Here is a 17,512-nt window from a genome sequence, read left to right on the forward strand (position 1 = left end):
TAGCAGGGCTTAGTGCACTATATAGCGGAGACTGTAGCAGGGCTTAGTGCGCTATATAGGGGAGACTGTAGCAGGGCTTAGTGCGCTATATAGGGGAGACTGTAGCAGGGCTTAGTGCGCTATATAGGGGAGACTGTAGCAGGGCTTAGTGCGCTATATAGGGGAGACTGTAGCAGGGCTTAGTGCGCTATATAGGGGAGACTGTAGCAGGGCTTAGTGCGCAATATAGGGGAGACTGTAGCAGGGCTTAGTGCGCAATATAGGGGAGACTGTAGCAGGGCTTAGTGCGCTATATAGGGGAGACTGTAGCAGGGCTTAGTGCGCTATATAGGGGAGACTGTAGCAGGGCTTAGTGCGCTATATAGGGGAGACTGTAGCAGGGCTTAGTGCACTATATAGGGGAGACTGTAGCAGGGCTTAGTGCGCTACATAGGGGAGACTGTAGCAGGGCTTAGTGCGCTACATAGGGGAGACTGGAGCAGGGCTTAGTGCGCTACATAGGGGAGACTGGAGCAGGGCTTAGTGCGCTACATAGGGGAGACTGGAGCAGGGCTTAGTGCACTACATAGGGGAGACTGTAGCAGGGCTTAGTGCACTACATAGGGGAGACTGTAGCACGTCTGTAGCAGGCTTAGTGCACTATATAGGGGAGACTGTAGCAGGGCTTGTACACTATATAGGGGAGACTGTAGCACGTCTGACGCAGGGCTTAGTGCACTATATAGGGGAGACTGTAGCAGGGCTTAGTGCACTATATAGGGGAGACTGTAGCAGGGCTTGTACACTATATAGGGGAGACTGTAGCACGTCTGACGCAGGGCTTAGTGCACTATATAGGGGAGACTGTAGTAGGGCTTAGGGCACTGTAGCAGGGCTTAGTGCGCTATATAGGGGAGACTGTAGCAGGGCTTAGGGCGCTATATAGGGGAGACTGTAGCAGGGCTTAGGGCGCTATATAGGGGAGACTGTAGCAGGGCTTAGTGCGCTATATAGGGGAGACTGTAGCAGGGCTTAGTGCGCAATATAGGGGAGACTGTAGCAGGGCTTAGTGCGCAATATAGGGGAGACTGTAGCAGGGCTTAGTGCGCTATATAGGGGAGACTGTAGCAGGGCTTAGTGCGCTATATAGGGGAGACTGTAGCAGGGCTTAGTGCGCTATATAGGGGAGACTGTAGCAGGGCTTAGTGCGCTATATAGGGGAGACTGTAGCAGGGCTTAGTGCACTATATAGGGGAGACTGTAGCAGGGCTTAGTGCGCTACATAGGGGAGACTGTAGCAGGGCTTAGTGCGCTACATAGGGGAGACTGGAGCAGGGCTTAGTGCGCTACATAGGGGAGACTGGAGCAGGGCTTAGTGCACTACATAGGGGAGACTAGCAGGGCTTAGTGCACTACATAGGGGAGACTGTAGCACGTCTGTAGCAGGCTTAGTGCACTATATAGGGGAGACTGTAGCAGGGCTTGTACACTATATAGGGGAGACTGTAGCACGTCTGACGCAGGGCTTAGTGCGCTACATAGGGGAGACTGGAGCAGGGCTTGGTGCACTACATAGGGGAGACTAGCAGGGCTTAGTGCAACTACATAGGGGAGACTGTAGCACGTCAGCAGCTTAGTGCACTATATAGGGGAGACTGTAGCAGGGCTTGTACACTATATAGGGGAGACTGTAGCACGTCTGACGCAGGGGCTTAGTGCACTATATAGGGGAGACTGTAGCAGGGCTTAGTGCACTATATAGGGGAGACTGTAGCAGGGCTTGTACACTATATAGGGGAGACTGTAGCACGTCTGACGCAGGGCTTAGTGCACTATATAGGGGAGACTGTAGTAGGGCTTAGGGCACTGTAGCAGGGCTTAGTGCGCTATATAGGGGAGACTAGCAGGGCTTAGTGCACTACATAGGGGAGACTGTAGCACGTCTGTAGCAGGGCTTAGTGCACTATATAGGGGAGACTGTAGCAGGGCTTGTACACTATATAGGGGAGACTGTATCACGTCTGTAGCAGGGCTTAGTGCACTATATAGGAGAGACTAGCAGGGCTTAGTGCACTATATAGGGGAGACTAGCAGGGCTTAGTGCACTATATAGGGGAGACTGTAGCAGGGCTTAGTGCACTATATAGGGGAGACTGTAGCAGGGCTTAGTGCACTACATAGGGGAGACTGTAGCACGTCTGTAGCAGGCTTAGTGCACTATATAGGGGAGACTGTAGCAGGGCTTGTACACTATATAGGGGAGACTGTAGCACGTCTGACGCAGGGCTTAGTGCACTATATAGGGAGACTGTAGCAGGGCTTAGTGCACTATATAGGGGAGACTGTAGCAGGGCTTGTACACTATATAGGGGAGACTGTAGCACGTCTGACGCAGGGCTTAGTGCACTATATAGGGGAGACTGTAGTAGGGCTTAGGGCACTGTAGCAGGGCTTAGTGCGCTATATAGGGGAGACTAGCAGGGCTTAGTGCACTATATAGGGGAGACTGTATCACGTCTGTAGCAGGGCTTAGTGCACTATATAGGGGAGACTAGCAGGGCTTAGTGCACTATATAGGGGAGACTAGCAGGGCTTAGTGCACTATATAGGGGAGACTGTAGCAGGGCTTAGTGCACTATATAGGGGAGACTGTAGCAGGGCTTGTACACTATATAGGGGAGACTGTAGCACGTCTGTAGCAGGGCTTAGTGCACTATATAGGGGAGACTGTAGCACGTCTGAAGCAGGGCTTATATCATCTAGTCTCTATAGCACCGCCTGTTGGTGTCTGACGCAGGGTTTATATCATCTAGTCTCTATAGCACCGCCTGTGCCTAATCTGTGATGTTACCTTTTAAATAATGCATTTCTTTTTCAACCTGTTCTGTGAAGACTTAAAAATAATAAATCATTTTTTTACATTTCCCAATTGATCTGTGTGTTATTAGGAATAACCTTTCAAAATGATGAAATATATACAGTATCAGTGAAAAGTTTTAGAACACATACTCATTCCAGGGTTTTTCTATATTTTCTACATTGTAAAACAATAGAGAATACATCAGTTCTATAAAATAAGACACGTGGAATCATGTAGTAACCAAAAAGTGTTAAACAAATCAAAATATATTTTATATTTGAGATTCTTAGCTACCCTTTGCCTTAATGACAGCTTTGCACACTATTGGCATTCTCTCAACCAGCTTCAAGAGGTAGTCACCTGGAATGCATTTCAATTAACAGGTGTGCCTTGTTAAAAGTTAATTTGTGGAATTTCTTTCCTTCTTAATGCATTTGAGCCTATCAGTTGTGTTGTGAGAAGGTAGAGGTGGTATACAGAATTTAGCCCTATTTGGTAAAAGAACTTAGAACATTTCTTGAGGTGCAGTCGAAAAACCATCAAGCACTATGATGAAACTGGCTCTCATGAGGACTGCCACAGGAAAGGAAGACCCAGAGTTACCTCTAATGAACTTACCCTCTGCAGCAGAGTTAACTGCACCTCAGATTGCAGCCCAAATAAATGCTTCACTGAGTTCAAGTAACAAACGCATCTTAACATCAGCTGTGAATCAGGCCTTCATGGTTGAATTTCTGCAAAGAAAGCACTACTAAAGGACACCAGTAAGAAGAAGAGACTTGCTTGGGCCAAGAAACATGAGCAATGGACATAAGACCGGTGGAAATCTGTCCTTTGTTCTGATGAGTCCAAATTTGACATTTTTGGTTCCAACTGTTGTGTCTTTGTGAGATGCAGAGAAGGTGAATGGATGATCTCTGCATGTATGGTTCCCACAGTGAAGCATGGAGGAGGAGGTGTGATGTGTGTGGGTGCTTTGCTGGTGACTGTCTGGGATTTATTTAGAATCCAAGGCACACTTAACCAGCATGGCTACCACAGCATTCTGCAGTGATATGCCATCCCATCTGGTTAGCGCTTAGTTGGACTATTGTTTGTTTTTCAACAGGACAATGACCCAACACACCTTCAGGCTGTGTAAGGACTATTTGACCAAGAAGGAGAGTGAGTGCTGCCTCAGATGACCTGGCCTCCAAAATTACTAGACAACCCAATTGAGATGGTTTGGGTTGAGTTGGACCACAGATTGAAGGGAAAGCAGCAAACAAGTGCTCAGCATATGTGGGAACTCCTTCAAGACTGTTGGAAAAGCATTCCAGGTGAAGCTGGTTGAGAGAATGCCAGGCGTGTGCAAAGCTGTCATCAAGGCAAAGGGTGGCTACTTTGAAAAATCGAAAATATATTTTGATTTGTTTACTACATGATTCCATATGTGTTGTTTCATATGTTGATGTCTTCACTATTATTCTACAATGTAGAAAATAGTACAAATAAAGAAAAACCCTGGAATGACTGTGTCCAAATTTTTGACTGGTACTCTATCTCTCTATCTCTATCACCCTCTCTCTCTCTCTCTCTTTCTCTTTCTCTCTCTCTTTCTATAGGTGACATCTACAATATGGAATCGTTATTAGGAATAACTGTTCAAAGTGATTAATGTGTATATAATGTCATGACGTTGGCCTCTTTCGGTACAGGAAGGACAGTTGACCCCCTCCCCTTTGTACCATCCCCCAACCTACCTTCCCCCCAACCCAGGCCCTGTGTGAAAGGGTTGTAAAAACCCTAAGAGGAGAATCTCCTACCACATGTTTCATAGAGAGACAAAGGAAATTCTTCCAACTCATAGAATTGGAGAACCGAGCGACATGTGTGTTCTGGAGAAGGTATGGAAGATTGGTGAAGAATCCAGCTACGAACTGGTCCGCTTGGTACAATTTTGTGATACTCAGAAGAGACAATATAGCCATATTACCATAAAACGACTCAGCCTTGAGACTTGCATACACATGGTTGTATAGAATGTATTAATAAGGATAAAGCTTTTGTAATACATTGAGATGCTATGTACTGATGTTAATGTGATAGAATTGGATTTCTGTACCAAGCTTCACTCAGCCATCGGCACGCCCCCCAAGGGACACAGACAAGACCAGGCGTCATTTGACAAGCCTGTTCAAGGGTCACTATAAAACCCACCCTGATTTACATTTCTTCAGACCAGGCCTCCACTCCATGGCCAATAGGTTTTACCATCCAATTCCTCTACTGAAAGTGAACTATACCACGTGGTTAACTTTTAGACTATTGATACCGACAGAATAAGAACAAGTCTTTGATATTAATTATCAGTCTGCAGCTAAGTAAATTATATCATTGAACGCGAAGACCAACGAAACATCCATTCTATAACGACATTAATGAATGTCGCTTTGAAAGAACCATTCTAACCGAGAGAGAGAGAGAGAGAGAGAGAGAGAGAGAGAGAGAGAGAGAGAGAACTCTCCATCAGAACGACGCTCCAACAAGGATCCCGACGACACACATGAGCGTAAATATATATTGATTGCAATTGTTCCCGAATGAGCGAGCCTTCAATTGTCAATTGTTAATATTAATGAACTCTGTGTACCTTCTCAGCGACCGTTTATGACCCATTGTCTAACAGACCAGCCATGCCTGTTAGCCATTAGGGCACATTACTATACCAATCCTTTGTGACGATAATTACTGTTTGTATGTTTTCTGTTAATTACTTAGTGTAGTAAATAAATGATTTTAAGACAATTGATGTATGGATGATTTTAGTAAAGACTGGGTTCGTGCAGATACAACAATTTACGACGTTTGGAATGAGACTGAACACGAGGTAAAATACATCATTTAAACCAGAAGATAATCGGCCTATACTATAATAGAATATAATATATAATATAGGAAAGTTATATTAGGAAAATTATAGCTTTGTAATCTGAATATTCTCCTTGGTGCCCCGATCTCCTATTTAATTACAATTAAACGATTAATCAGTTTAATCGCGTGATAATAATTACAGGGAGTTAATTGATAAACATGTCTTCAGTTTAATGGTACCCCAAAGACACAACAATAATATATATACACACAGCTACACTGTAGAGCAGTGTCATGTCAAACCTCTGAAATGTCTTCTCACAACACTGACTCATAGTTACCTTTAGCTTGGGGTGTAGTCACAACACTGACTCATAGTTACCTTTAGCTTGGGGTGTAGTCACAACACTGACTCATAGTTACCTTTAACTTGGGGTGAAGTCACAACACTGACTCATAGTTACCTTTAGCTTGGGGTGTAGTCACAACACTGACTCATAGTTACCTTTAACTTGGGGTGAAGTCACAACACTGATTCATAGTTACCTTTAGCTTGGGGTGTAGTCACAACACTGATTCATAGTTACCTTTAGCTTGGGGTGTAGTCACAACACTGATTCATAGTTACCTTTAGCTTGGGGTGTAGTCACAACACTGATTCATAGTTACCTTTAGCTTGGGGTGTAGTCATTAGTCGCACAAAGTTGAAAAACGTTTCGCAACAGAAACCATCTGCTACCAACTAAAAATGTTTTGGAATGAAAAATTAGAGTTTATTTTAGACAAATTCAGGTAGATCCCTCCCCGTTTGCTTCTGTTTGCCTCCGGTTCTGTTTCCCTCTGGTTTTGTTTGGTTCTGTTTTCCTCTGTTTTCCTATGTTTGGTTCTGTTTGGTTCTGTTTTCCTCTGTTTGGTTCTATATGGTTCTGCTTGGTTCAGTTTTCCTCTGTTTGGTTCTGTTTGGTTCTGTTTTCCTCTGTTTGGGTCTGTTTGGATCTGTTTTCCTCTGTTTGGTTCTATATGGTTCTGTTTGGTTCTGTTTTCCTCTGTTTGGTTCTGTTTGGTTCTGTTTTCCTCTGTTTGGTTCTGTTTGGATCTGTTTGGTTCTGTTTTCCTCTGTTTGGTTCTGTTTGGATCTGTTTTCCTCTGTTTGGTTCTATATGGTTCTGTTTGGTTCTGTTTTCCTCTGTTTGGTTCTGTTTGGTTCTGTTTTCCTCTGTTTGGTTCTATATGGTTCTGTTTGGTTCTGTTTTCCTCTGTTTGGTTCTGTTTGGTTCTGTTTTCCTCTGTTTGGTTCTGTTTTCCTCTGTTTGGTTCTGTTTGGTTCTGTTTTCCTCTGTTTGGTTCTGTTTTCCTCTGTTTGGTTCTATATGGTTCTGTTTTCCTCTGTTTGGTTCTGTTTTCCTCTGTTTGGTTCTGTTTGGTTCTGTTTTCCTCTGTTTGGTTCTGTTTGGTTCTGTTTTCCTCTGTTTGGTTCTGTTTGGTTCTGTTTTCCTCTGTTTGGTTCTGTTTTCCTCTGTTTGGTTCTGTTTGGTTCTGTTTTCCTCTGTTTGGTTCTGTTTTCCTCTGTTTGGTTCTGTTTGGTTGTGTTTGGTTCTGTTTTCCTCTGTTTGGTTCTGTTTGGTTGTGTTTGGTTCTGTTTTCCTCTGTTTGGTTCTGTTTGGTTCTGTTTGGTTCTTAGTGAATGCACTCCAGCTGTCTTAGTAGAGCTGTTAGGCCTAGAAGTGAAAAAGCAGTGGAATTGGCTTCAAAGACCAGATTTGATTTTGACCTGGAAGCCAGTTCCACTGCTTGGTTTAACTTGTAGTCCATCACTAGTCTTGATCAGTGGTTTTGAAATACCCCTGAAGTACCTTGTAGGCCTGCCTGTTCTGTTGATACTGACTGGGGATTGACCCTGTTAGGAGTGGCCCTTGAAGAGAAGTGTTTTAAATCAGCATGATAGATTAGCGTTATAGAATAATATATTGTAAATGATCTGAAGAGTGATACTCCACAGTGTTAAACAACAGATGATCTGGAGAGTGATACTCCATAGTGTTAAACAACAGATGATCTGGAGAGTGATACTCCACAGTGTTAAACAACAGATGATCTGGAGAGAGATACTCCACAGTGTTAAACAACAGATGATCTGGAGAGAGATACTCCATAGTGTTAAACAACAGATGATCTGGAGAGAGATACTCCACAGTGTTAAACAACAGATGATCTGGAGAGTGATACTCCATAGTGTTAAACAACAGATGATCTGGAGAGTGATACTCCATAGTGTTAAACAACAGATGATCTGGAGAGTGATACTCCATAGTGTTAAACAACAGATGATCTGGAGAGAGATACTCCACAGTGTTAAACAACAGATGATCTGGAGAGTGATACTCCATAGTGTTAAACAACAGATGATCTGGAGAGTGATACTCAACAGTGTTAAACAACAGATGATCTGGAGAGAGATACTCCACAGTGTTAAACAACAGATGATCTGGAGAGTGATACTCCACAGTGTTAAACAACAGATGATCTGGAGAGAGATACTCCACAGTGTTAAACAACAGATGATCTGGAGAGAGATACTCCATAGTGTTAAACAACAGATGATCTGGAGAGAGATACTCCACAGTGTTAAACAACAGATGATCTGGAGAGAGATACTCCACAGTGTTAAACAACAGATGATCTGGAGAGAGATACTCCATAGTGTTAAACAACAGATTATCTGGAGAGAGATACTCCACAGTGTTAAACAACAGATGATCTGGAGAGAGATACTCCACAGTGTTAAACAACAGATGATCTGGAGAGTGATACTCCATAGTGTTAAACAACAGATGATCTGGAGAGTGATACTCCATAGTGTTAAACAACAGATGATCTGGAGAGTGATACTCCATAGTGTTAAACAACAGATGATCTGGAGAGAGATACTCCACAGTGTTAAACAACAGATGATCTGGAGAGTGATACTCCATAGTGTTAAACAACAGATGATCTGGAGAGTGATACTCCATAGTGTTAAACAACAGATGATTTGGAGAGTGATACTCCACAGTGTTAAACAACAGATGATCTGGAGAGTGATACTCCACAGTGTTAAACAACAGATGATCTGGAGAGTGATACTCCATAGTGTTAAACAACAGATGATCTGGAGAGTGATACTCCATAGTGTTAAACAACAGATGATCTGGAGAGAGATACTCCACAGTGTTAAACAACAGATGATCTGGAGAGTGATACTCCATAGTGTTAAACAACAGATGATCTGGAGAGTGATACTCAACAGTGTTAAACAACAGATGATCTGGAGAGAGATACTCCACAGTGTTAAACAACAGATGATCTGGAGAGAGATACTCCACAGTGTTAAACAACAGTCCCAAAGGTACCCTGTTCCCGATATAGTGCACTAGTTTCTGCCAGAGTTCTATGTGCTCTTTGTAGGGGATAGGGTGCCGTTCCAGACGTCCCAGAGCCTATTGGCCTGACTGTTGACTGGGGGGAAAATAGCTATTTTAGTCCCTTCATCCTTTAATTTAATCTTTACTTCTCCACCACGAGGCAGGCAAACATGGATTACAAGTGTGTGTGTCTCTCTCCTCCTCTCTCTCCCTCTCCTCTCTCTCCCTCTCTCTCCTCCTCCTCTCCCTCTCCTCCTCCTCTCTCCCTCTCCTCCTCATCTCTCTCCCTCTCTTCCTCATCTCTCTCCCTCTCTCTCTCCTCCTCCTCTCTCTCTCCTCCATTTGAAGCTTCTCTCTCCTCCTTTCTCTCCTCCTTTCTCTCTCTCTCTCCCTCTCTCCTACTCCTCCTCTCTCTCTCCTCCATTTGAAGCTTCTCTCTCCTCCTTTCTCTCCTCCTTTCTCTCTCTCTCTCCCTCTCTCCTACTCCTCCTCCTCTCTCCTCCATTTGAAGCTTCTCTCTCCTCCTTTCTCTCCCTCTCTCTCTCCTCGATTTCAAACTACTGGAGTGCACAATGGTCAGTCATTCTAATGACAAGAGAGGTCATTCACACCTTCCCTGTGTGTGTGTGTGTGTGTGTGTGTGTGTGTGTGTGTGTGTGTGTGTGTGTGTGTGTGTGTGTTCAGAGGATTTGTCAGGCCACACCCTCTACAGAAAAGGATAAAAAGCGGTCCTGCTGTGTGATTTCCACTGTAGAGGTGGAGAGGAGCGTCCGGTAACGATTCCCGCTGTTAGGTACTGTGTGATTTCCACTGTAGAGGAGCGTCCGGTAACGCTGTTAGGTACTGTGTGATTTCCACTGTAGAGGAGCGTCCGGTAACGCTGTTAGGTACTGTGTGACCCTGCATGGCGGAGCATACTCCCGGTGATCCTCCCGTACCTCTCGGTAATCGACCCGCTACGTCCTCTCCTCTTTCTCCTCTCTCCTTCTCCTCCTCTGTTCATCTGTCCATTCCTTTCCTCCGTCTGTTCAGCTGTAAAACAGAGTTCCTGTCTTACCTCCTCCTCTGCCTGGTCAAGATGCCTTTCATCCCTCCTGTCCCCTCCTCCTCCTCCATCCCTCCATCCTCCTTCTCCATCTCACGGCCGCCCCCCGTCACAGGGACCGGATCAGGTATCACCACGACGACATCGCCACCACCGCTCCAGGTCACCCCGGTGAGAGCCGTTAAGGCCCCGTTACTACCGGAGGGGAAGACTAACGTTACAAGCAACCCGATGAGGGAACACCTGACCTTCAACAGGCAGCTGGGCAGGAAGAGCCAACCCCGCAGCAGACTGCCCACCATCAGGGGGAGAGGTGATTGGCTCTTTGATTTGATTGGTTGATTGATTAATTCAAATTCAAATGTATATATAGTCATGGATATTACTGTAAAGTTTGATCTTTTTCTGTTGTTTTTTTGTGGCTTTGGTTCAGGTGCAGGGTTGTCAGGGATACAGGTGGAGGGCAGGAACCCCTGGCTACCGTCACACAGACTCCCGGTAATGTCACAGAGACTCCCGTTAAGGTCACCGCCGTCCGGTAATGGCTCCACCGGTGGTAGCAGCAGCTTCCCCGCCTCAAGCTCCGGAGAGTCGGTGACACAGGGGGCGGAGTTAGAACAGGACTTACCGTCACCACGACAAGTACCAATGAAGAGCGAGGAAGAGAGAGAACAAGAGGAAGAGGATGAGGAGGAGGGGCGCTTCACCCTCACCATAACACCAGAGGCTGTACTCCTGTTACAGAGGAGGAAAGCTGAGGATCTCAGAGCCAACAGGATGGGGACTAGAACAGGAAGCAGTGACAAGCTCCAAGCCAGAAGGATGGGGACTAGAACAGGAAGCAGTGACAAGCTCCAAGCCAGCAGGATGGGGACTAGAACAGGAAGCAGTGACAAGCTCCAAGCCAGCAGGATGGGGACTAGAACAGGAAGCAGTGACAAGCTCCAAGCCAGCAGGATGGGGACTAGAACAGGAAGCAGTGACAAGCTCCAAGCCAGCAGGATGGGGACTAGAACAGGAAGCAGTGACAAGCTCCAAGCCAGCAGGATGGGGACTAGAACAGGAAGCAATGAGAAGCTCCAAGCCAGCAGGATGGGGACTAGAACAGGAAGCAATGAGAAGCTCCAAGCCAGCAACATTTCCATTCCCAAACGGACTCTGGTAACGTCACGCCGAGGGAATACTGGAAATACCGGTACTACCGGCCCACTGGGCAGCATTAGAAGGGGTAGTAACGGTGTCAGAGCCAGAAACGTTAACGGGGACATTAGCCACCTGGTGAAGATATCGCTCCTTAATGATCGTTATAAATACGATGATGTGGAATATGAGGAAGAGGAGGAGGACGGACGGATGGACCAGAGGACAGCCATGAAGTGTACTGAGTGGCTGAGAGGACTGGAGACCACTACGGGTTAGAGGTCAGAGGTTACAAGTTAGAGTGCAGGTGTTAGGTGTCATGGGTTATTGAGGAAGAGGAAAGCTTTGATTTTGTGTGTGAACTGTCCATAGAGCGTTTTGGGGACCACTGCGGACCACATTGTATGGGTGTCTGGGGTTGTGTAGATGGTCTACCTGTCTATCTGTGGCTGTTTAGATGGCCTACCTGTCTATCTGTGTCTGATTAGATGGCCTACCTGTCTATCTGTGGCTGTTTAGATGGCCTACCTGTCTATCTGTGGCTGTTTAGATGGCCTACCTGTCTATCTGTGGCTGTTTAGATGGCCTACCTGTCTATCTGTGGCTGTTTAGATGGCCTACCTGTCTATCTGTGGCTGTTTAGATGGCCTACCTGTCTATCTGTGGCTGTTTAGATGGCCTACCTGTCTATCTGTGGCTGTTTAGATGGCCTACCTGTCTATCTGTGGCTGTTTAGATGGCCTACCTGTCTATCTGTGGCTGTTTAGATGGCCTACCTGTCTACATGTGGCTGTTTAGATGGCCTACCTGTTTACCTGTGTCTGTGGCTGTTTAGATGGCCTACCTGTTTACCTGTGTCTGTGGCTGTTTAGATGGCCTACCTGTTTACCTGTGTCTGTGGCTGTTTAGATGGCCTACCTGTTTACCTGTGGCTGTTTAGATGGCCTACCTGTTTACCTGTGGCTGTTTAGATGGCCTACCTGTTTACCTGTGGCTGTTTAGATGGCCTACCTGTTTACCTGTGTCTGTTTAGATGTCCTACCTGTTTACCTGTGTCTGTGGCTGTTTAGATGGCCTACCTGTTTACCTGTGTCTGTGGCTGTTTAGATGTCCTACCTGTTTACCTGTGTCTGTGGCTGTTTAGATGTCCTACCTGTTTACCTGTGTCTGTGGCTGTTTAGATGGCCTACCTGTTTACCTGTGGCTGTTTAGATGGCCTACCTGTTTACCTGTGTCTGTGGCTGTTTAGATGGCCTACCTGTTTACCTGTGTCTGTGGCTGTTTAGATGGCCTACCTGTTTACCTGTGTCTGTGGCTGTTTAGATGGCCTACCTGTTTACCTGTTTACCTCTGGCTGTTTAGATGGCCTACCTGTTTACCTGTGTCTGTGGCTGTTTAGATGTCCTACCTGGGGCTTACTGTTCTTCAGCATCTCCAGACTGTTCTTTAGATTTAACAAATTATGAACTCATATAATTAAAATCTAATTGGCTAAGATCATTGTCTTCTGAAATAGTGTTTATTCATGTTATGCTAATTGTATTTGATTACTTTTAAAGAATTCAACTCCAAAACAATAAGGATACAGTCTTACTGTTGACAGTCCTGTCACCTGGAGGGTGTTGTGATCTCTCACTTTCTCCCAGTAAAGGGGTATCAAGGCAGTTTGGAGAGTCAATAGTCAACAGGTCCAGTCTCCAGGTAAGGGGTATCAGTTTGGGGAGTCAACAGGTCCAGTCTCCAGGTAAGGGGTATCAGTTTGGGGAGTCAACAGGTCCAGTCTCCAGGTAAGGGGTATCAGTTTGGGGAGTCAACAGGTCCAGTCTCCAGTAAGGGGTATCAGTTTGGAGAGTCAACAGGTCCAGTCTCCAGGTAAGGGGTATCAGTTTGGAGAGTCAACATGTCCAGTCTCCAGGTAAGGGGTATCAGTTTGGGGAGTCAACAGGTCCAGTCTCCAGGTAAGGGGTATCAGTTTGGAGAGTCAACATGTCCAGTCTCCAGGTAAGGGGTATCAGTTTGGAGAGTCAACAGGTCCAGTCTCCAGGTAAGGGGTATCAGTTTGGAGAGTCAACATGTCCAGTCTCCAGGTAAGGGGTATCAGTTTGGAGAGTCAACATGTCCAGTCTCCAGGTAAGGGGTATCAGTTTGGAGAGTCAACAGGTCCAGTCTCCAGGTAAGGGGTATCAGTTTGGAGAGTCAACATGTCCAGTCTCCAGGTAAGGGGTATCAGTTTGGAGAGTCAACATGTCCAGTCTCCAGGTAAGGGGTATCAGTTTGGAGAGTCAACAGGTCCAGTCTCCAGGTAAGGGGTATCAGTTTGGAGAGTCAACAGGTCCAGTCTCCAGGTAAGGGGTATCAGTTTGGAGAGTCAACAGGTCCAGTCTCCAGTAAGGGGTATCAGTTTGGAGCAGGGCTCAGTGGAGGGTGTATCCTCTCGTTAATCAGCTTAGTGACGACTCATCCTATTACCGGTCAACTGAACCTCACACCAGGAACACGTGTGTGTGTGTGTGTGTGTGTGTGTGTGTGTGTGTGTGTGTGTGTGTGTGTGTGTGTGCGTGTGCGCTTGCACATTGTCTTGTTCTTCTATTCTCGTGGGGACCTAAAATTCCCATAAGTCCCCATAAGGATAGTAAAACAAGGAAAATTCTCCCTCGTGGAGGGTTTAGGGTTAAATTAACTAAGGTTATAATTATGGTTAGGGATTAGGGGTTCGGTTTGGGGTTAGGAGTTAGATTTGGGCTTATGGGTTAAGGGTTAAGGTTAGAGAAAATGGGATTTTGAATGGAAAACATTTTTACGTCCCCATGACAATAGAAAAACAAGTGTGTGTATTTACATTTATTATGGATCCCCATTAGTTCCTGTCAAGGCAGCAGCTACTCTTCCTGGGGTTTATTATGGATCCCCATTAGTTCCTGCCAAGGCAGCAGCTACTCTTCCTGGGGTTTATTATGGATCCCCATTAGTTCCTGCCAAGGCAGCAGCTACTCTTCCTGGTGTCCAAGCACATTAACCCCCTAGAGTCAATGATATCAAATTAGCATAATACACAAATCCCTGTAAGAATCTGTCAGTTTAAACTAGAGATATCTGTTTTTTTTGCATTGGATGTGTCTCAATCCACCACCTCTGCCGATGTCGCACTTCCTCATCTGAGGTGAAAGGTGAACAGAGCTAGAGCGGTGTTTGTCAGACCATGAGATATCCTGAAAATCGGTCTTCTCACAAAGTCGTCTGTAGCGTCCGAACGGTTTGGCCTTCAAAACTATTATGGATAGATTAGACTCTCACGACCACAATGGTGCTCTCCGTTTTGCTCTACGACCCCCACAAGAGTTTTGGGACTCGTCTGAAGTTGGTACAGCCGATCTATCAACTTCTGTCTGAACAGTTGGGCTACACACTAATTAGGGTTAAAAACATGTTAAAGAAAATACAAATGTTTCCATATGTTTCTTTTATCTCTCAGATATAGGACAGACACATCAGACTTCCTTTACATTTTGTTCTGGGACTGTCTGTTGTTCCACGTAGTGAATCTGTTATTCAATGTGTTTCTATGGGTTAACAGCAGTAAGGCCAAATAAAAATGTTCATCAAATATTTGTTTTATATATTGCCTCAAGGAGTCTTAAAATTCTAAATCAAATAACAAAAAGATCCTTGGTATGACCTTGTTAAAACAATTCCATATAGTTCAGTAGAACCCCTCCCCCGGCATAGACAGGACTTAGACTGTATTAAGGCACCAAAAAACAAGATCAACAGCACATCATATAACATTATTACACCACTACATTTCTACAACACAAAATGTACAATACAACCATACAACAATATTACAATGTACTAGAGTGGAGAGTGCGTGTGCTTGCGTGCGTGTGTGCCTGTGGTGTGTGTCTCTTCACAGTCCCTGTTGTTCCAGAAGGTGTAGTTTCATGTGTTACTTCCAGCGGTTGATCCGTCTGAGCTGTATGTAGGCCAAGACCATACACACCGTAATGATCCCACCCAGAGCTACATGGTTCTGCCAGAAACCCCAGGTGCTGTAGTCTATTCCCTGGGTCTCCAGGTACACCTCCCCTGGAAGACTGAGAGAGAGAGAGAGAGAGAGAGAGAGAGAGAGAGAGAGAGAGAGAGAGAGAGAGAGAGAGAGAGAATGTTGAATTACAGAGATCTGCCACACGGTGGCGGTGTCAGCATTTAGATGGATGGCTGAGGAGCATAAAAGGAGAGTATAGAGAGAAAGAGAGAATGCAAGAAGGAGAGGAAAACTTACATGGTTGTGTTGCTGTAGAATATCTGTCCTTTAAACTCATTGATGGTCACAGCCTGATGGGAAGACAGAGGGAGAGAATAAACACACTATTACTATCAGACTGTCTAACTCTTTAATAGGACCATCAGACTGTCCAACTCTCTAATAGGACCATCAATCAGACTGTCCAACTCTCTAATAGGACCATCAGACTGTCCAACTCTCTAATAGGACCATCAATCAGACTGTCCAACTCTCTAATAGGACCATCAGACTGTCCAACTCTCTAATAGGACCATCAATCAGACTGTCCAACTCTCTAATAGGACCATCAGACTGTCCAACTCTCTAACAGGACCATCAGTCAGACTGTCCAACTCTCTAATAGGACCATCAGACTGTCCAACTCTCTAACAGGACCATCAGTCAGACTGTCCAACTCTCTAATAGGACCATCAGACTGTCCAACTCTCTAATAGGACCATCAATCAGACTGTCTAACTCTCTAATAGGACCATCAATCAGACTGTCCAACTCTCTAATAGGACCATCAATCAGACTGTCCAACTCTCCAATAGGACCATCAATCAGACTGTCTAACTCTCTAATAGGACCATCAATCAGACTGTCCAACTCTCTAATAGGACCATCAATCAGACTGTCCAACTCTCCAATAGGATCGTCAATCAGACTGTCTAACTCTCTAATAGGACCATCAATCAGACTGTCCAACTCTCTAATAGGATCATTACATGTAGACTCCCTCCCTCCCTCCCTCCCTCCCTCCCTCCCTCCCTCCCTCCCTCCTACCTCTAGGCCGTAGCGGAAGATGCTGATCCATTTCAGCCATGACAGCCAGGACAACATGGAGTTAAGGTTGACCAGGAACCCTCCAAACACCTAGAGAAACCATGACAACCAGGACAACATGGAGTTAAGGTTGACCAGGAACCCTCCAAACACCTAGAGAAACCATGACAACCAGGACAACATGGAGTTAAGGTTGACCAGGAACCCTCCAAACACCTAGAGAAACCATGACAACCAGGACAACATGGAGTTAAGGTTGACCAGGTACCCTCCAAACACCTAGAGAAACCATGACAACCAGGACAACATGGAGTTAAGGTTGACCAGGAACCCTCCAAACACCTAGAGAAACCATGACAACCAGGACAACATGGAGTTAAGGTTGACCAGGTACCCTCCAAACACCTAGAGAAACCATGACAACCAGGACAACATGGAGTTAAGGTTGACCAGGTACCCTCCAAACACCTAGAGAAACCATGACAACCAGGACAACATGGAGTTAAGGTTGACCAGGAACCCTCCAAACACCTAGAGAAACCATGACAACCAGGACAACATGGAGTTAAGGTTGACCAGGAACCCTCCAAACACCTAGAGAAACCATGACAACCAGGACAACATGGAGTTAAGGTTGACCAGGTACCCTCCAAACACCTAGAGAAACCATGACAACCAGGACAACATGGAGTTAAGGTTGACCAGGAACCCTCCAAACACCTAGAGAAACCATGACAACCAGGACAACATGGAGTTAAGGTTGACCAGGTACCCTCCAAACACCTAGAGAAACCATGACAACCAGGACAACATGGAGTTAAGGTTGACCAGGTACCCTCCAAACACCTAGAGAAACCATGACAACCAGGACAACATGGAGTTAAGGTTGACCAGGTACCCTCCAAACACCTAGAGAAACCATGACAACCAGGACAACATGGAGTTAAGGTTGACCAGGAACCCTCCAAACACCTAGTGAGAGAGAGAGTTAGTGTGTGTCTGAGTGTTTGAGTGTGTTTGTGTGTCTCTCACCATCATGAAGACGAAAGGCAGCGCGATGAGGACGTTGGCCATAGCGAAGGAGGAGACAGAGGCTGATACCAGGAACGCTAGACTGACCCCAGCTAGACTGACCAGGGACATCGTCAGCGCAAAGAGCAGGA

At 45.6% G+C, this 17,512-nt stretch overlaps 2 protein-coding genes and 1 long non-coding RNA gene across 3 annotated transcripts in view; 1 reads left to right on the plus strand and 2 right to left on the minus strand.

Annotated features, from left to right (window-relative positions):
- The first annotated feature begins 9,986 nt into the window (after positions 1-9,986).
- On the plus strand, positions 9,987-11,557 carry LOC106595442 (uncharacterized). Its single transcript, XM_014186819.2, has 2 exons — positions 9,987-10,451; positions 10,572-11,557. The coding sequence occupies exons 1-2, from the start codon at positions 9,998-10,000 to the stop codon at positions 11,555-11,557; spliced, it is 1,440 nt and encodes a 479-aa protein (XP_014042294.1). The 5' UTR covers positions 9,987-9,997.
- Positions 11,558-11,722: 165 nt separating this feature from the next.
- Positions 11,723-12,685, minus strand: LOC123739573 (uncharacterized). The gene is made up of 2 exons (XR_006767766.1): positions 12,366-12,685; positions 11,723-12,204 (listed from the first exon to the last, which is right to left on the minus strand). It is a non-coding gene; the product is annotated as an uncharacterized lncRNA (long non-coding RNA).
- A 2,038-nt stretch (positions 12,686-14,723) lies between these two features.
- The window catches only part of LOC106595425 (broad substrate specificity ATP-binding cassette transporter ABCG2), a 29,636-nt gene continuing 26,847 nt past the window's right edge, over positions 14,724-17,512 (minus strand). The window contains 4 exon segments of the mRNA XM_074112244.1: positions 14,724-15,372; positions 15,561-15,613; positions 16,350-16,439; positions 17,382-17,512. The exon segment at positions 17,382-17,512 is cut by the window's right edge and continues 24 nt beyond it. Coding sequence (XP_073968345.1) covers positions 15,225-15,372; positions 15,561-15,613; positions 16,350-16,439; positions 17,382-17,512 — 422 coding nt within the window. The 3' untranslated portion in view covers positions 14,724-15,224.

The sequence above is a fragment of the Salmo salar genome, chromosome ssa02, assembly GCF_905237065.1.
Source record: "Salmo salar chromosome ssa02, Ssal_v3.1, whole genome shotgun sequence".
Lineage (NCBI taxonomy): Eukaryota > Metazoa > Chordata > Actinopteri > Salmoniformes > Salmonidae > Salmo > Salmo salar.

What these genes read in the sequence shown, in the direction of transcription:
- LOC106595442 (XM_014186819.2), top strand. Translation starts at nt 9,998, where the DNA reads ATGGCGGAGCATACTCCCGGTGATCCTCCCGTACCTCTCGGTAATCGA. An exon ending in GCCCACCATCAGGGGGAGAG is followed by an intron (nt 10,452 to 10,571) that starts GTGATTGGCTCT and finishes GCTTTGGTTCAG; the next exon opens with GTGCAGGGTTGTCAGGGATA.